Source organism: Sciurus vulgaris (assembly GCF_902686455.1).
Source record: "Sciurus vulgaris genome assembly, chromosome: 2".
Classification (NCBI taxonomy): Eukaryota; Metazoa; Chordata; class Mammalia; order Rodentia; family Sciuridae; genus Sciurus; species Sciurus vulgaris.
Genome location: NC_136462.1, coordinates 14,848,107 through 14,868,798, shown reverse-complemented (window position 1 = coordinate 14,868,798; position 20,692 = coordinate 14,848,107). Strand labels below are relative to the sequence as shown.

The following is a 20,692-nucleotide window of genomic DNA, read 5'->3' as shown; positions in this document are numbered from 1 at the left end:
AAATGCAGTCATTTACATACTTATTCAAGAAATTAGCAGTAATCTAAAAACAATTAAAAGGCAGTTTTTCATGGGCAGATGAACTGTAATTCCCAGACAATCATGTTGAAATTAATTCAGAAGACTGATGTTCTATCCCAGTAGATCAGTGGTTTCTTACTTTATAGAGGCTTGGGAGAATTAGTGCATTTCAAAATAGCCAACTTCACTCATTCAGCCACAGGTCTGGCATGGTAATTACAGAAACTGGTCTTAACTTCTTTCCTTCATTACCTTCCTGTCCTTCCTTTCCTCTCAAAGTATTAGATGTACAGTTACAAAATACACGTCCTAGGAGGTATGACGGCATAAAGTACACACGATGCAATCCGCAGGGAAGAAGGGAGGGGTAGATTGGCTCTATCGCCCAATTAATGTCATAAGGAAAATTTAATATATATATATATTTTTAAGATCTACTTCTATTTGACTCAGTATCACCAGAGTCCTTTCATGGTACACTTTTATATAAAGTATTCCTTACCACTGAGTCTTGATGTCACCGGAGGGGAGCTCTGCGACCTGTGCTGCAGTGCAGCATGGGGCGCCATCTCTGGGGGCTGGAAGTCAGGGGAGGGATGATGCCGCCCGACAGGAGCACAGGCTGTGTGCTCTCCGAGGTCTTTTCCAAAGCCCTTCTGGATGACTGAGGCAGGCGCCTCAGCGGATGGAGAGCCCCATCCTTCTCCCCTCCGCCTACTCTGCCCGCCTTCGCTGGTCTCAGTGTCAATCAGGTCCTCCAGGAGAGGATGGAGGGGCAGAAATGAAAGCGAAGCGCGTCCACTCCAGCATCTGCTGTGAGCCAGTCGCGCCGGCAGGCTTAGGGTGTGCTGTTGGACCATTGTTCTGGATCATTTTCTTTTGCAAACACAGTCCCTTTAGTTTCTATTCTACATCTCCTATTTTCTACCAGGACTCATAGTTCAAAAAAATGACTTGAAGAGCTAACTTACGCATTTCCAAATATAAGTATGCCTGATATAAAAATAAATGGACCTTTCTTATGATAAATAAGTGCCTGATGGCATCGCATTTTGTAAATTAGCAATGGTTGGTAATAATTCACCACAAAATTTCCCATCATTACTAGGAATGACTGAATGGAGTATAAAACTTTCATCGACTCTGAGAATTATGTAGCCATTTGGGCCAATGAAAAGCGTAGTTATTCCCCAAAACCATCGTGGACAAAAATGTGAACAGGATAATACAATTTTTTGAAAATATTTTAATATTTGCCATTCTTGTTGCCTGTGCTATTAATATATACATTGATTTAGTAATAAATATGCTACTGATACAGAGTGCAATATTTTTAGTATTTAGAACTGGTTGAAATTAATGCTGTTATTACCTCGGGAAAGGGATAAATAAATATCATGCCCAAATTCCAAACCAATGATCAAGAGGATATCATCAACAAAAACTATAAAACATGTTGGGCATTCTCTTTTTAAGCATGATTCCTGTAAACATGGCAAAGATCACTTTTCTCAGTCCTGACATTTCATGAGATGGCTTTAAAAGAAAACATAACATACAAATCCTGTCACTTAATGATTTTTGCATAGGGAATGAATTAACTGTACTTTTAAATGCAGCAATCTTAATGAAATGTCTTCAGCGCATAGAACTTGTTTTCTGTATGAATTCAGAACTTTTGAGCAATAAAAGTGCTCTGCATAAGTTTATAAAATATGCTTTCTGGATTTAAAATTTAACAGAAAATTTTCAAAACAAGTCATAGGTATGATTCCAAAATATTATGTACATAATATCTGACTACAGGAGGAAGTGTCTCACTGTAGCACAACACAGTGTACAAATATGAAGCACAGTGTTGAGTGTAATTTCCCTTTAGTTTTTCCTCAGATTGGTGCATAAGTGGCTAATGACACATTATACAAAGCACCCCATTCTACTTGTTGCACACAAAGCAGAAGAGGGATGTAAGGACAAGTGTAAGTAGATAATGGAAAAAAAAAAAAACAGCAAAAATACAGTACATATGCTTCCAACAGTGCACTTTATAAAACAGATTGACTTATTCACACTCTTCTACAAAGTGCAATATTACTTAAAACAAAGGGACATGTACTTAATATTCTGCAATAATCTTTAAAATTAATTACCAGGAAAGGCCAGTGCAAAATTAAAAACATACATAGCTTAGCATGCATCTCATGAAGATCCCAAAGACAAAGCATGGGACCTCAAGTTCTAGTAACTTTTTTTTCTAACTTTTTAGAAAAAGATTAATAGCAAGTTATTATCATATATAACCATAAAATAAAAACAATAAGTTAAAATTTTCTCTCTCAAGAAATAAGTATATGCCACACATAAAATTCATTACAGAATATTTTGAAAACAGACCTTTCGCTCTGCTAAATCACTATCCAAAGGACACAAACCTCTTAAAAACCCACCTTGTCCATCAGGCATAGTGAAAGGCATCAAGTCTGACTGGCAGACATCTGAGAAACCCGTGACTTACGCAGTAGGCAGCGTCCGTCCAACCAGTCCCTAGATACCTTTAGGGGAACCTTTGCCTTTTCAAGAACTGTCCTGCTGGCATCATGCTCGGGTGCTAAGGGTATCACGTCTGCTCCATTCACAGTGGCATTCTCTGTTCAGTGCTCTTGCTCAAGGATAACCACACAGGTTTTCCTGAAGAAATTCACGAGGAGCAGATCCCAGTGAGACCAACGGGACAATCTTTAAAGCACAGACCACCACCTCGGGGTCATGCTGAGGGACAGCCAGGTGCCAGGGCCGCGGAGGTCACCCCTGCCATTGGAAGGCCACTCAGTCTGAGAACTGGAAGAGGCTCTCTGGGTTCGCGCTGTCGGCGGCGTGGCTGGGCTGCAGCGTCTTGGTGGGCGTGGTTTTCCCGTGGGAGTGGGAGGAGGAAGAGTGGGAGCTCTCGCTGGAGCTGCTGCGCGTCTCCGTGCTGGTGCTCGTCCTCTTCATTTTCCTCCTCTTAGCCAGCGGGGCCTTATCGACATTCTGAAGGCAAAACCCTTCTCTCTTATATTTGTTAAAGGCCTAGGGGGAGAAACAGGGAAGAAAAAAGTACCGACATTTTCAGAATGGATGGAACTGGAGAATAGCACGCTAAGCGAAATAAGCCGACCCCCAAACCAAAGGCCGAAGGCTGGGTTATGGGGATGCTGACGCAAAACAAGGGAGCAGGGAGGGGAAGAATGAAGTTCATGGGATTAGACAAAGGGGACAAAGGGAAGGGAGGCCGGAGGGGAACAGGAAGGACAGCAGAATTAATCGGACATAACTTTGCCAGCTTTGTATTTGAGTACATGACCAGGGTAACTCCATGTCGTGTACAACCAGGGGAACAGGATCCTGATTAGAATAAGTTATACTCCATGTATGTATAATATGCCAAAATACGTTCTACTGTCACTCATAACTAAAAAGAACAACAAAAAAAGTATCGACGTTTTTATAGTAGATAAGACAGCAGAAGACAACTTTCTGGGGCAACCATAGCTCTAAGCTATGAACAAAACTCTAAAAACTTTTAATACTCAAACCTGCCAGCAGGGGAGAGTAGTTCATGGGGAAAGAATTCTGAAGACGTCATTTGCATCAAACCAGCCAGGCAGTTCGAGTCAGGATTGTATTTATTTATTTATTTATTTGTGGTGCTGGGGTTTGAACTCAGGACCTTGTGCACGCCAGGCAAGGCTCTCTGTCACTGAACTGCACCTCCATTAATTTAATAAATCTCTTTAAGAAGTTAGCATTGAATCAATAAAGAACTCAAAAAACTCTACACCAAGAATGCAAATAATCCAATCAACAAATGGGCAAAGGAAATGAATACACATTTCACAGAAGAAGATCTACAAGCAATCAACAAACATATGGAAAATGTTCAACATCTCTAGTAATAAGAGAAACACAAATCAAAACCACCCTAAGATTCCATCTCACCCCAATTAGAATGGCGATTATCAAGAATACAAGCAATGGGGCTGGGGAGATAGCTCAGTTGGTAGGGTGCTTACCTTGCAAGCACAAGGCCCTGGGTTCGATCCCTAGCACCAAAAAAAAAAAAAAAAAAAAAAAAAAAGAATACAAAGAATACAAGCAACAACAGGTGTTGGCGAGGATGTGGGGAGAAAGGTACACTCATACATTGCTGGTGGGGCTGCAAATTAGTGCAGCCACTCTGGAAAGCAGCGTGGAAAGTCCTTAGAAAACTTGGAATGGACCCACCATTTGACCCAGCTATCCCACTCCTTGGCCTATACCCAAAGGACTTAAAATCAGCATACTACAGAGATACAGCCACATAAATGTTCATAGCTGCTCAATTCACAATAGCCAGATTGTGGAACCAACCTAGATGTCCTTCAATTGATGAATGGATAAAGAAACTGTGGTATATATGTACAATGGACTATTACTCAACCATAAAGAATGATAAAATTATGGCATTTGCAGGCAAATGGATGAAACTAGAGAACATCATGCTAAGTGAGATAAGCCAATCTCAAAAAAAACAAAGGTCGAATGATATCGCTAATAAGTGAATGAGGACACGTAGTGGGGGGAGGGAGGGGTTAGTGTTAGGGTTAGAGTTAGGGTTAGGGAGGGGGGCAAGAATGGAGGAAGGAAGGACTATATAGAGGGAAAAGAGGGGTGGGAGGGGTGGGGGAAGGGAAAAAATAACAGAATGAATCAAATAACATTACCCTATGTAAATTTATGATTACACAAATGGTATGCCTTTACGCCATGTACAAATAGAGAAACAACATGTATCCCATTTGTTTACAATAAAAAAAAAGAAGTTAGCATTACATCTCAGTGAGAAACCGCTGACTAACTAGAAAGTATTGAAGAACATTAGAAATCCAAAGCCACAATCCCCTCCATTACTTTTACTGGTTCCATGTCAAGACTGAAAATTCCAACCACAAAGTTCCAACACAGAGCCGATTCAATCCATTTAAGTCCTTGCTCTGCACACCCAGTGCAATGTCATTTGGCTTATCTTGGTCACTTAATACACACAGAGAATCAAAGTTCCACAAACATCATCCCATCCGGTCTTGACTTTTCTTAGCCTCAATTGTGAGCAATGAATGGTACAGGCACTTGACAAACTCACACATAATCATCACTGAGAAGATCTGGATCACCTGATATGAATGCTTGTAGCTATCCTCTCTACGTCCAACATTTTCTGCTTTATTACTTTTTAAATTTTATTATTATTTTTTTCAGTGCGAGCCATTAATAAGCAAGCACTCCACCTCTGAGTTACATCCCCAGTCCTTTTTATTTTGAGATAGGGTTTTGCTAAGTTACCCAGGTTGGCTTTGAACGTTTGATTTTCTTGCCTTAGTCTCTCAAATAGCTAGGCTTACAGGTGTACACTACTATGTCCAGTTATTACTTTTAAAATTCAATCCTAGTGCTGATGGCTCAACATAATCCCATCAGAGAAAAATTTTCTGCCTCTCTAACCCATTATTTCTTTTTTAAAAAATTTTTCAAACTTTTTTTTTACTCTTTATTTATTTTTATGTGATGCTAGGATCGAACCCAGTGCCTCACACATGCTAGGCAAGCACTCTACCACTGAGCCACAACCCCAGCCCCTCTACCCCATTATTTCTCAAGTTAATTATCTTGATACATTTGTATCTGTTTGATACAAGGGTACATAATGTGGTTATTATCAAGTAGAGTCAGCCTTTTAAGGATACAGTCTATACTTACACAATTAACTCACTTCAAATCCCTCAGTCCTAGACTACGACATGCACTATCAGGTTGCTGAATGAACAGACTTTTGCTTATGCCTTAGTTCCTAGTGTTTAGTTACTATTTTAAAACATGATTTTGTTTGGGGGGGGGAAGGCTTTTTAAAAAATCATGCATGTTGTTTAAGTTGTTTCCATTACTTATTAAAATCTTTCAGCTGTTCCAATATCAGACTACTGTCTCCTCTCACAAACTCATTCTGAACACCAAGTAAGTACTTTGTGGGTGCGCACTGACTCCGACCCCCCATGTAGATTCTATTCATGTGTTTATAGTATGAAGCAGTTTATAAAAATATGCCTAAAATTAAAAGGTAAATATACTGTGAATGTTATCAATGTAGTGCATGTCTCTGAGGCTACCAAATAAGAACATGTGGTTTTGGGTCTGGGGTTGCAGCTCAGTGATAGAGCTCTTGACTAGCATGTGCGAGGCACTGGGTTTGATCCTCAGTATCACATAAATAAATAAATAAATAAATAAACTAAAGGTATTGTGTCCATCTACAACTAAAAAAATTTTTTTTTAAAAGAAATGTGTTTACGATCCCTTTTCAAATCATCCACAGCGTGTGCAGTGCAGAACCTCACATGGAAGGTTGCTTTCACACAGGTGTGCACGGCAGCTCCTGAAGATCCCAGAATGTCTGGAGTCATCAGAGGATTCGAGGACAGCTGACTGCCATCTTGAAGCCATTCATTGTATCTCAAGTCAGACATTTTAAGTCTTTTGTTTGGATCAACTGTGAGAAGTCCTGTGGAAATAAAATATTTTAATTTTAAGGTTTGCCATTTTAAACATGGTTTAAAAATCTATCTTACACATAAATTTCAATTGTGTTCATATGACATGAACAAGTACTTCCTACATGAACAAGGTTTCCTACAAAGATAACTACTTTTTTTTTTTTTTGGTACTGAGGACTGTTGAATCGAGGGGTGCTAAACCACTGAACCACATCCCCAATAATTTTTATTTATTTTGAGACAGGGTCTTAGTAAGTTGTTTAGGGCCTCACTAAGTTGCTGAGGCTGGCTCTGAAGTTGTGATCCTCCTGCCTCAGCCACTCAAGTCACTGGGCTCATAAGCACGTGCCACTGTGTCTGGCAATAATGACATTTTTGTATATATTTAGATCTTCTAGCGGACACTGGATAATGTCACAGTAGCCTATTCTAGGAGACTGTAGGCTAACTAGCTTTTCAATCATAAAAGAAACCCCCAAAACAAAGACTCCCACTGATGACTTGGTAAGCTCCAATGAGGAGAGAACACCTAGATCTATGTCACTCATGTCCCCGACATTTACCAGCATCTGCTACAAGTCAGGGAGGGCAGGAAGGCTCTCATGACTCAAGGAGTGACTAGAAGACAGGGACAAAGAGCAAGCTAGTCCAACAGGTGTGCACAGGGACAGTAGCGAAACACAGGCCCAGTGCTGGAGGCGGGGCAGCCTGGAAGGATCCAGGAATCCAGTGCCTTAGGATGAGGAGAAGAGGGCAAGAGGAAGAGGGTGCTCCACTGTAAAGAAATGGAGACACCTGAGCGTCTCCTACAGCGGCAGAGGAAGCAGGTCCAGGTAATTAGCCAACATACCCGCGTGTAAGGGGTATGATTCCGCTTCAGTCACTATGCACCCCACAGGACACCACGTTTCATGAGATGCTTACCTTGGATCAAATCTTTAGCCTCTTGGGATACATTCTTCCAGGCTTCTCCTTCAAAGGAGAAATCTCCCTTCTTAATTTTCTTCATGATTTCCACTGCACTGGTGCACGTCAAACTTCTGTCATGAGACTGGAATGGAACCTGCCCTGACAACATTGTATACTACCACGGAAGAAAAGTAACAAAGCAGAATGATCGCAGCCCCTCCAGTAATCCTAGTACCAACTTAATCAGCACAACTCACCAGCTATTAGGACTAGCATTATTTGGTTTAAAAGATTACATGACTTCTATCACTGAAGTAAACACATATTTCAAAAACTTGTAAACAAAGTGGCATGAATTTGTATGATACTAAGATTTTAAACCATTTTTATTACTACAGTAGTACCCCTTTATCCAAAGGTATCAACTTGTAATTTTAGTTGATTATCCAGTAATCAACTTCTGTTAAGATTTTCTGTCTGCAGATATTTGCAAATGATGTGGCACAAAGCACAGAGACACATTTATACAAAGATATATAACTATACATGCATGTGTATGTAGAAATATCTCTATTCTTCTGTATATATGTATTATGTCTGTCCATAAACATATGTGTACCATAAATACATGGCGAGAGCACACACACACACACACACACACAAGGAAGAGTCACAGAAAGAAAAAGTAAATGCGGTGAAATGCTAGATGCTCATATTATTATTCTCTTATGTTCTCTAGTTTTGAAATTTTCAAAATAAAATTTTGGGAACAAAATAAAAAACAAAAAACAAAAACCAACGTCTCCAGAATAAAATACTCTAAGAAAATAGGTTTTAAATGGAATTATGTGCTATATCACAGGTATGTTGTATATCCTGTCCTACGTCTCCTAAATCCTTTGTGTTAATGAACTAAATTCATATATTGAAGCCCTTACCCTCAAAGCCACTGTACTTGGAGAACAGAGTTTTTTTTAAGGTAGTTAAGGAGAAATGAAATTATGTGACAGCGTCCTGATCCAACAGGATAAGTATTTTTAGAAGAACAGACACCAGAGAGCTCCGTGTAAGCACGCACCAGTGATAGGCTTTAGCAAGTACGTGGCAAGTAGGTAGCTGTCCGTAACCCAAGGGGAGGGCCAACTCTACTGGTACCTCAATCTTAGAATACCGAGGCTCCAGAACCACAAGAAAATAAATTTCTGCTGTTTAAGTCATCCAGTTTGCGGTATTTTGTGACAGCACAAACCTTAATATGCTGTGTAAGCTCTATTTTAATTAAGCCCTCAGACAGGGAGGGTGCATCCATGGCATATCCTGGGTCGTAATCAAAGCCACATGATATTACAGGATATATTTTCTTCTTTTTTTTTTTTTTTTTTTTTTGGAGTGCTGGGGATCGAACCCAGGGCCTTGTGCTTGCAAGACAAGCACTCTACCGACTGAGCTATCTCCCCAGCCCCAGGATATATTTTCTTAGAGTATTTATTTTACTTAGTGAGGGCAAAATGGTTTCTTTTCATAATAAAATACCCACATTCATATTTATTACACGCAAAATGCAAAAGGGTCATACATTTAAGGTAAATCAGGGGATTCCAAATAAATTTTGTGCTTGCTGTGGGATAATTCAGGCTTTGTATTTTAGATGTCTGGAGATATACGTTCCTTTACGCAAAGCTTTCTCTTTTCTTGACAGTTTAAAGTAGGTGTTAATTTTTTTCATTTTCATCTTGTATCTTTAAAAAGCAAGACTTAAATTTATAACCACAGTACCATTATTATGCTTAAAAAAATTAGCAGTCATTTCTTTGTGCAATCTCATTGTGTTATACTGTATATGTATTTTAATAACATTTGTATGAATTACATTTAGAATTTGAATTCAATAAACAGAATTTAGATTTTGCTTGCATCAGGATTCAAGTAAAATGTGAACATTGTTTCTGAAGTGTCTTTTAACCTGTAGGTTCCCAAATTATCTTTTCTTATAATTTATTGCTTAAGATGTGGACTTCCAAATGTTCTCTCATATGCAATACCAATGTACAACAAGGCAGGAGGGAAGAAGAGAACTTCATTGGATTAGACAAAGGGGAATGAAGGGAAGGGAGGGGGATGAGAATAGGAAAGACAGTGGAATGACATAACTTTTCTAGGTTCATATATGAATACATGACCAGTGTAACTCCACATCATGTACAACCATAAGAATGGGATCCTAATTAGAATAAGTCATACTCCACATATATATATAATGTCAATATATACTCTACTGTCATGTATATCTAAAAAGAAACAAATGAAAAAATTCTAACCCCCAAAATAATAAAAAATTAATAAAAATCAAACAAGTAACTAACCAAATAATCTCATTTCTGAGACACTAACACCTTCTAATCCAGAAACTATGAAAATTATCTGAATAAAGATATTCACTCAAGATTATTTATAACAGTTCATCAGAGCCAATTGGTACAAGCAATCAGACGATATGAGGAATAAGGGCACGGCAAATATTCCCTCATGGGAACGTTAGTAAGCCTTCCTAGCAAGATATGGATCAAATCTAGTATCATGTTAGGTGTGGGCACAATATACAATTGCAGTCATACTCAACTATAACTGTAAAAACATGGATATTAAAAGAAATGGGAACTATAAAAAAAATATGTTAGCTTCTAGAACTGCCCACAGTCTTGACATTTGGACTGTACTCTGGTATCACTTAGCCTGTTTCACATCCCCTGTTTTTCTTGAAATTTGGTAATCAGATCTAGGGGGCAGAACTGCCCATCCATGCCTTTATGGAAAGTTCCTTTCATAGAAGTAACACCTGGGCTCTACTATACCTGTCTGCATGTCTAAGACTCAAACCTTAAGAGCCTGCTGGTCATAATTGGCCTAGATTTAAATGGAAGCTTCTTTAACAATGGAAAAGAAAATTAATACTAAAAATAAAAGACTCTTTTTTATTTACATCAAATTTTTGAAGTCATTGCTACTAATGGAAATGTCATCAATTTAAGTCCATATAACTCCTCCAACCTAGAGTAGTTTTGTTTTCACAGTTGTTTATTTTTACTAAAATAATCCTATTCATAAGTGTTAGATTGAAAATGATAACTGATTTAAAAGTGCTCAGATGAAAATCACATAAAGCTTAAAATAAAGAACCATCCTGTAGGGACAAGTGGCTGCCATTGGAGGAGGACAAGTGACACCAAAATAAATCCCAGATGGAGTGCAGATTGAAGCATAAGAATAAAACAGAGAAATGTGAGGGTAAGTTAGGAGAATACTTCTAAAATCTTGGGTTGAGGGCAGGGATGGAGTGACAGTCTGACATCAAAGCCACATACCACACAGGGAAAGGCTGACATGGCTCAGTACACGGGGAAAAGACCTTCTCTATTTATAAACTCCTCTGAAAACAAAATTAAAATTCCTTATTACTATAAACAAAGTTTTCAAACAAAGGGTAATCCAGAAAAACATCTCCAATATTGATGGCAGACAAAGCATTAAAATCCTTAACAGACCTTTAGGATTAAGTAGGAAAAATCTCCCCACAGGCCAATGAGCAAAGCTCATAAAGAGCAATTCATAACTGAGAAAATACAAATGTCCAAATGCATGAAAAGATGCTGAGAGCGAATATTCATCAAAGAAATGCATGCTAATTATAAGAACAGTGGAATGTAATTTAAGATTGAAACTGAAAGCACCCAGCGTTCCTGCATACAGTTGATGGGAACATAACCTGGTGCATCTTCTAGCAGGGAATCTAGGCATCCATGTTAAAATAAAGATGCAACCCTCCCTAGGAATCCATTCTAAGGAAAAATGGGACAAATGCAAACATGATATATAAAGTACTTATTCCTATAGTTTATAATTACTGAAAAACAGGAAAAATGCTAAGTGGTTAAAGAAATTTCAGAGAATCAAACTACATGTATAATAGAAGCTCATTTGTTAAAAATTCCACATCCACATCCACATATAACAATATGGAAGATACACTGCAGCAGGGGGACAGAGGGCAAGGGGAGCTTGCTCAGCGTCATCTTTGAATGAAAAGGTTAGGAGCGATTTTCACTTTGTTTCTTGCATCTTTCTGTATTATTTCAAAATTTCCCTCTATGATCATGTATGATGAACTACCTGCAGAAAAAGTAATGCTATTTTGAGGTCAAAACATGCTCAGATTTTTTTCCAGCTTAATGTTCATTTTCTGATTATATCATCTAGGCACATTTTGTAAAAAGCAGGCTTACATGATTGCTACAAATTACCATAAGTATTTCTAGTTCAATCTATTAATTTGTTAATTTATCCTAAATGATTTTAATTACATTTTTAGTCTGAAATCTCACATAATTTTTAAAAGTGTTTTTGTATTAATGAGTCACCCTGCTATTTTCACATTATAACTGATATGTCTTATGAAAATACACTCATGCCTCTTTTAAAAAAATACCATATAATTCATTCATATGAAACAGGCAACTTAAACATTTCAAAATAAACCCAAATCTAACATTTTCTCTAATCCAAGTTTTAAGAAAGGGACATATTCTTTGATAGGCCTTCTAATTGGCTGTACAGAAAAGAAACCAATCGGCCATTTTTTTCCCCTCACGAATTGAAGAAAAACAGCAAAGAGAGAAAAGTGCAGAGGACACCTAAGACCTGACCAGGTTCAGTGGCTCTTCTGTGACACTCACCAAGATGACACCCAAGCTCCATAGGTCACAGGACTCATCGTAGCCGTTGTGATTCAAGAGTTCTGGGGCTGCATAATGAAGGGTGAAGCACGGGGTCTTCAGGGGCTGATTGTCAGGCGGCTTGAGGCGTGCAAACCCGAAATCGATAACTTTAATTTCCAAATTATCATTTTCATCAGTGAATAATAAATTCTGCAAGATACCAATACTTCAGTTGGTTTCTCATTGAAATGTCAGAGGATCTGCTGATCCTGTTCATGGAGCATTTCATGCAGAGGGAGAGTCTGACAGGGATGGCGTGGGGGCTGCATGTCAATGTACAGTTGCTCTCTTTTTTTATGCTTTTTTGTCTTATTTCCATTTTACAATGTTGGGAGAGACACTTTTCTACTGCATGTGTCTCTTTTCCTTTGGCTTGAGTCTGTCTGCCACTTCCTCTATGACCTCCTTTCCAAGCCCACCTCCCAACCCAGCCCCCTAGGGAATACCACCCTAACCATTCACCCAACTGAAATGAGAGCTTCTCATGTTTTCTCATCGCCTGGTTTGTTTTTTCTTCCTGGCACTTATCAACTCTGTATTTTCAGTTTAATGTTCTGATACACTAGACCATAATTTCATAAGGGTGGGGACTCTGTGTTCCTAGTCTTAAAGTAGGTGCTTTGGTAAATACAGGCCTTCCTCATTTGATTGTGCTTCATGTTATCGCTCTTGGTGGATACCTCATTCTTTTGTGTTTAAAAGTTTCGGGGCTTTTTTTTGTGTGTGCAGTACTAGAGACTGAACCCAGGTGCCCTCAACCACTAAGCCCTTTAAAAATTTTTAAATTTTGAGACAGGATCTTACCAAGTTGTCCAGGCTGGCTTGGCACTTGCCACCCTCCTGCCTCAGCCTCCTGAGTAGGTGGGATTACAGGTGTGCATTGTTGTGCCTGGCTCAGATAATGCAATTTTCAAAAAATACTTTTTAAGTTATTGATGGGCCTTTATTTTATTTAGTTATATGTGGTGCTGACAATTGAACTCAGGGCCTCACACATGCTAGGTAAGAGCTCTACCACTGAGCTACATTTCAGCCCAGATAATGCATTTTTAACAAAAGAAAGAAAGACCTGTGGCAGCCTTGGGTTGAACAAGTCTCTCAGCACTATTTTTACAACAGTGTGCTTACTTTGTGTCTTTGGGTAATTTTCACAATATTCCAAGCTTTTTCATTATTATTGTATCTGTTACACTGATCAGTCCTCTTTGATGCTGCTATTGTAACTGTCTGGGGGACACCATGAACTACCCATATAAGAAGATGAAGTTAATCAATAAATGTCCTGTGTATTCTGACTGTGCTGTTTCCTGTTTCTCTCCCTTTCCTCAGGCCTCTCTAGTCTCTGAAACACAATAACATTGAAATTAGGTCAATTAATAACCCTGCCATGGCCTCCAAGTGTTCAAGTGAATGGAAAGGTCATGTTTCTCACTTTAAATAAAAAACTAGAAATGATTAAGCTTGGTGAGGAAGACACGTTGAAAGCTGAGATAAGCTCAAAAGTAGGCTTCCTGGGCCAAACAGTCAGCGGGATGTGAATGCACAGAGAAAGTCCTTGAAGTAAATCAGAAGTGTGACACCAGTGCACACACAAACTAGAAAGTGAAACAGCCTTAATACCAACAGGGAGAAAGTTTTAGTGGTTTGGACAGATGATCGACTCAGCCACGACCCTCCCATAAGCCGAAGTCTCATCCAGAGCTGGACCCCAGCGCTCTTCCATGCTCTGAAGACTGAGAAGGCGAGGAAGCTACAGAGGACAAGCATGAAGCTGGAAGTCCTGTTTGTGAGGCTGAAGGAAAAGATCATGTCCATAGGATGAAAGTGCAAAGTCAAACAGCAGGTGCAGTAAGTCACCCAGAGGATCCTGCCCAAATCACTGACGAAGGCAGTGATGCCAAAAACCAGATTTTTAATGCAAACTACAGAGCCTGCTCTTGGAAGAAGATGCCACCTAGGACTCTCACAGCTGAAGAGAGGTTGATGCGTGGCTTCAGAGCTCAAAGCACAGGTGACTCTCTTTGGGGTTGACACAGCTGGTGGCTTGAAGTTGAAGCCACTGCTCATTTATCATGCTGAAAGTTCTGGGTCCTTAAACCTACTCTGCCTGTTCTCCACTTAAGGGACAATGAAGCTGAGTGACAGCACGTCTGTTTACAACACGGCTTACTGAACATCTTAAGCCCACTGTTGAGACCCACTGCTCAGAAAGAGATTCCTCTCAAAATGGTGCTGCCCATCGACGCCGCGTCTGGTCACCCAAGAGCCCTGATGGAGACGCACCGCGAGGTGGTCTCATGCCTATCAGCACACACCCGTCCTGCCTGGGGAACAAGGGGGATTTTGACTTTCGAGTCCCGTTATTTAAGAAACGGATTCTGTGAGGCTCCAGCTGCCATAGGTGGTGATTCCTCTGAGTGATCCGGGCAAAGCAGGCTGGAAACCTTCTGGAAAGGATTCACCGCTCTAGACTCCACTGAGTGCACTCAAACTCCTGGGAGGAGGACAGAACGTGAACCTGAAGAGGAGTTTGGGAGTCGATGCCACATCCTTGAACTTTGAGGGGCTCAAGACTGTGGAGGAAGTAACTGCAGATGTGGAGGAAATAGCAAGGGACTAGAACAGGAAGGGAGCCTGAAGACGTGGCCAAACCGCTGGGACTAGAACAGGAAGGGAGCCTGAAGACGTGACCAAACCGCTGGGACTAGAACAGGAAGGGAGCCTGAAGACGTGGCCAAACCGCTGGGACTAGAACAGGAAGGGAGCCTGAAGACGTGACCAAACCGCTGGGACTAGAACAGGAAGGGAGCCTGAAGATGTGACCAAACCGCTGGGACTAGAACAGGAAGGGAGCCTGAAGACGTGGCCAAACCGCGGCCCTCTCACGACACAACGTGAAGCACAGGAGCTGCTTCCTCTGGATGAGCGGAGAGAGTGGTTTCCGGAGCTGGAATTGGCTCCTGGCGAAGGTGCTGTGAACACCGTTGAAACGACAGCAAAGGGTTTAGAATAAGACACAGCGTGGCTGATAAAGCAGGGGCGGGCTCGAGAAGATGGACTCTGACTTTGAAAGAAGTTCTACTGTGGGCCAAACGCTGTCAAGCAGATCCCACACTACAGAGGAACGTTTCGAGAAAGGAAAAGTTAATCAGTACATCTAACTTCATTGTCATTTTATTTAAGAAACTGCCACAGTGACCTTAACCCTGATTGGCAACAGCTATCGATACCCAGGCAAAACCTTCCACCAGCAAAACTTGATAACTCACTAGTTTAGAAGGCAGTTAAAAATTTTAGCAATAAATTATTTTAAAATTGAGGTATGAATGTTGATTTTTCAGACACAATGCTATTGTACACTTAGTAGACTACAGTGTAGAATAAAAATAACTTTAATATATACTGGGAAACAAAACACCCTGTGATTTGCTTTATTGGGGTAGCCTGCAACCAAACCTCAATATCTCTGAGGTATGCCTATATTTGTTCACTGAATAAAGGTGTAAATAAAACAGTTATATGATATTTAGCTTAGTCTATTAAAGAAAACATGGTGGAGAAACAGGTTCTCCACAACTGTTAATTCAGAAACACTTTCTCCAAAACGGTTAATACTTAAACATATTTAAATGTTCAGATATGCCTCAAATATTCAGAAAACATGGTTATTTGGATCATTACTTCATTAAGTCTTCTACATTGTTAAGGCTTTACTATACCACTTTGGTGCTTGCCACCTGCTTAATAAATGCTGATTTTTCAGACACAATGCTATTGTACACTTAGTAGACTACAGCGTAGAATAAAAATAACTTTAATATACACTGGGAAACAAAACACCCTATGATTTGCTTTACTGGGGTAGCCTGCAACCAAACCTCAATATCTCTGATATTGTTCTAATATGCACATCAAGCTAGTACCTAAAGTGAGTGAATCTGACTCTACTATCTTTAGACATCCTAACAAAATCCACTGTGCCTTTATATTGGTTATATTCTTCCCAGTGCTAGAATGTCATTTGCTTTGCTAATGCTATTCCAGCTGAAAAAGGAGACGTGACAGAAACTTTCACTGATGCAAAGAAAAAGCTTTTAAACCTTTCACTTAGAAGTTGAAAATGAGTAAAGTGGGAATTAAGAAAAACAAAAAATGTAAAGTTCTCTTAAATCTTCTATCAAACAATGCTTAATCTTTGATTGTGACAAGTGAAGTCACAGTTGGGTGTGTGAATATTTGCTTGGGAAAAGTCTTTGGCAAACAACACCTGAGGCCCCCATAGCGCCAGGCACATGCTGCCCAGGGCAGCGAACGTATTGGCCCTCCTAACTGCACTTGCTTGCTGAGTCTCTGGAAGTGACTTGAGTTTATTCCATACTAAGATTGGCAAACGACCTCTCCATTTTAGTTTTAGAAGTGGAGAAAATGAGGGACTGTGGCGTTCACTTTAATTTGATGACTTTAATCCATTCCTCCTAGTCCTGAGCAGGTAGAACTGGAGCACCCTGCTCATCAACTCTCCCACAGCGTTAGAGACAGCTGTGCGTGGGGCGCGTGCAGGGGAGTGTGCGGGTGCGCGATCAGGAAGTAAGCGGCCAATGCCCTTTCAGCCTCATTCCAAGTTCTGCCTGGAACTAACGTGATAGATACAACTTTTCTTAATCTTCCAAGAAGATGGGACCAGTTTGAAAAACACAAAGCAGCCTATGAAGAATGTCAGCGGGCTTCTAAATTTATCTGATTCTCTCTCACCTAGAACTTAGGATTTTCTCTATGCAGAAATGAATGCTCCATCACCATCAACAAAAAGATATACAATCAGATCTTAAAATGCCACATTGGAAAGGGATTAAACTTTTGCTTTGGAAATAATATACTGTGCCATTTAAGAGTCCCAGTGAAAGCTACCTGATTATGAAGATGTTAGTTCAAAGGTACATTTTCATTATTTAAAAATCTAGTTTGATCTTAAGACTATAACTGGTAGAATGTCCTCAATAATCTGACAATTCTGTTTCATTCCAAATGAAAGAAAAAGGCTTATAAAAAATAAGAAAATTAAGCCAGTTGTGGTGGTGCATGCCTGTAACCCCAGCAGCTCAGGAGGCTGAGGCAGGAGGATCTCAAATTCAAAGCCAGCCTCAGCATCTTAGTGAGGCTGTAAGTAACTCAGTGAGACCCTATCTCTAAATAGAATATAAAATAGGGCTGGGGATGTGGCTCAGTGGTTAAGTACCCCCAGATTCATACCCCAGTATAAAAAAAAGTTATCTTTTTATTGAGGAATTAGGAAAGCAACTTTAAATTCTGCTGCAGAGGACCACTGCCTCATTTCAGACTCATGAGATGACAGATGGCCAGTTATCAAAGAATAAAACATGTGAAAATGAATTCTATACAGTCATGGAACAGATCTTCTTTTCCATTAAAAAAACTACATGCTTGTTCCCTGTCTATCAAGAAAACATTTAAGTGGTGTGCTTTCACATTTAAAAATAGACAGCTAATCTCCAATGTACAGAGTACCATATTTTCAGTGGGCGTTGTGTGGGAGGGAGAGAACCAGGATGAGGGGAGCAGAGGGGAGCCTACAGAGTGGCAAGTTCATCAAACACAATGCACTTCGGATTCATCACTAGTAATATGAATGATTAATAGAAGGTACACACAAGTGTAAATACATTAAAGGAACGATCAATTACAGTCACCCCTCCATGTTCACTGAGTTTTTTAAATTGTTTTTTAGTTGTTGATGGATCTTTATTTACTTATTTATATATATGTGGTGCTGAGCATCAAACCCAGTGCCTCACACATGCCAGGCAGGTGCTCCACCACTGAGCCCCAGCCCCAGCCCTGCACTGAGTTTTATAACTTTAGCTTCAATCATCCATGGATCAAGACTTAAAATAAAGTGCAGTGGTACTGAACATGGACAGACTTTTCTTGCCATGTCCACTAAACAGTATCATATAACTATTTGAATAGCACTTACATTGCATTGGGTGTTACAAACAATCTACAGGGGAATTAAGGTATACGGGAGGATGTGTATAACAACATGCAAACAACAGACCATTTTATATAAAGGACTTGAGCACCCCTGGAGTTTGGTGTCTATGGGAGTCCTGGGACTGACTAGTCCTCCACAGAGTCACAAGGATGACTGTATATTTATTTGAATGTACAGATTTCCATTTTTAAGATGGCCTCTTCCTCTAATGATGAAAGATACTTAAATAAAAGGCAAAAACAGTAGTTTTAGGGAAATATTCTTTTGTTGTTAACAAAAAAGAAACAACAAACACATTAATATTTTAAATATATTTGAAAATGCACCCTAATCACATGGATCTAAAAATAAAGATCTGTTTTAGAGAGGCAATATGTATAATTGTGCTCATGGCAAGGGATGATTCACTGTTCCTGTCTTATAAATTACTGGGTTTTATTTTTCAATTTTCATTATTGTTTTGTTGATTTTCAAAAAGGAGTTTTTGTATTTTTGTATTTTTGGTAAAAAGGGATTACTCTGAGTAAGAACCCTCTTTATTAACCTTTTAAAAGAAGAAATATTTTAAAAGCTGCTTCTTTTGCATTGCTACACAGTTCTATAAATATTACAGTCGGAGCACAAAAAGCCCATACAAAGATGGCATAACTTATTAAACCAAAACAATGCTTTATGTGTAAGTATGTACAATAGAATCATATGCACTCCCATTCAGGAACTAATCAGTTTGATCACAAATGGGAAAAATAAGTTTTTAAAATATATTCTTAAAAAACTCTGCAAAATGGAATACATACAGAAGGGATATTATTTTCTGTTACAAAAATTTTCCATTGCTATTTTTAGTCCACAATACTTGCAAAAAGTATTTTTTCCATGAAAGGTTCTCACACTTGCAAATATAACCTCAAGATGATCAGCTGGCCCAAAACCAAACAAACAACTCCCCAAAATCCCACACAAACCAAAACATCAAAAGGACAAATTTATTTCAGACTGACATAGAAAAGACACCCCCCCTTGCCCCTGATATTTTCAAGTATCTACTTAACAACTCTGGGGAAACAAACCCTCCAAATTCCACAACACTTGGGGGATATTTAATAGTGAATGTCAGATGAATTATAAAAACGATTGCACTGGTTTATACCTCGGGTTTCAGGTCGCGGTGCACCACTCCGACGTCATGCATGTGGCTGACAGCTGAAACAAGCTTCCGCATGATGTAGCTGGCTTCCGTCTCACTGAAGTGCTGCTTCTTCTTTATGCGTTCAAACAGTTCTCCCCCATTCAGCAGCTCCATCACCAGAAAAGTATGCAGCTACGAAAGAAAACAGAATAATGTGGAAATTTAATGAAATGGAGAAGTCTATTAGTGTATAAAACATTTATTGACTATTATCTATTATCAGTAAGTATAAGTAATCCCTTATTTAAATAATCACCAGCAAGCAATCTTTGAATTTTAGGGAAAAGATCTGAGGGATAATGTGGCTTTTTTAGAATTCTATTTTGGTAATGGAAAATTTCAAGTACTTCAGGGAAATCTTCATATATCCTTTCCTTGACTAATTCTGTCATTTGAATTCCATTCTAACCCAAGTAATGACAGTAATCTGAAGTCATCTGTTAAAAATAATCTAGAAGATTATCAACTAGGTTTGGTCAACTGTGCACATGAGGCCTGGCACGCCCATTTAATGACACATTTACCTCATAAGAAAGGTACAGTTTGATAATGTTAGGACACAAAAGACTAGCTTCAGGGTTCCTACTGATTTTGTGTTACAAGTATCCATACTCATTTTCTAGGTTTTTTTAAGTAACTGCTTTTGATCTCTACAGAAACATCTTAATTAACTACTTTATAAGTTACACATTTACATGCTCTGCATATATTTCAATAAAGATGAGAGGAAGGACTTACATCAGCTCTCAAACGAACACAAATGGTTTAGGAAAAAACACATCAGTATTCAGATTCAGGCACTATGTACAATAGCACTAATATCACTCAATAAATGCTGCCAGAATTAGCAAACTCATAAAAACTTCTCCATAAAAGTTGCAAGTATATTATTCTGAACATAATAGAAAATTTAAAGTATGTAAAGCACAGATCATAAAGTGAACTATACTGTCACCGTCAAAGGTTGAAGACCCAATCTCACTGCTACCCATCAGTTAGAAAGAAGACCATCTGGTTATGGGGGTGGTCTAGGCAACCACATCATCATCATGGGAAAATCTAAGGTATATTTCAACAACTACACGTTAGAATAATAATGTATTTACACTAGTATATATATGATTATATTATGAGATGATTTATATTCTAGTAACCCTTGAATATAAAAATAGCAAATAATTAACTTCAGACATAAACAGAGAATCATGAATGTGGTTTCTGAGAT

The 20,692-nt window shown here is 39.1% G+C and overlaps 1 protein-coding gene across 8 annotated transcripts in view; it reads right to left on the bottom strand.

Annotated features, from left to right (window-relative positions):
- Positions 1–508: 508 nt before the first annotated feature.
- The window catches only part of RPS6KA5 (ribosomal protein S6 kinase A5), a 160,741-nt gene continuing 140,557 nt past the window's right edge, over positions 509–20,692 (bottom strand). For 7 of the 8 annotated variants that reach the window (XM_079129555.1, XM_079129552.1, XM_079129553.1 and 4 more), the window contains 5 exons: positions 19,429–19,599; positions 12,224–12,415; positions 7,509–7,668; positions 6,429–6,592; positions 509–3,087 (listed from right to left, as the gene is read on the bottom strand). In XM_079129555.1, the coding sequence (XP_078985681.1) occupies positions 2,848–3,087; positions 6,429–6,592; positions 7,509–7,668; positions 12,224–12,415; positions 19,429–19,599 (927 nt within the window). In that variant the 3' untranslated portion in view covers positions 509–2,847. The remainder of the gene's footprint in view (positions 3,088–6,428; positions 6,593–7,508; positions 7,669–12,223; positions 12,416–19,428; positions 19,600–20,692) is intronic. The other variant, XM_079129551.1, reaches the window with a different exon arrangement.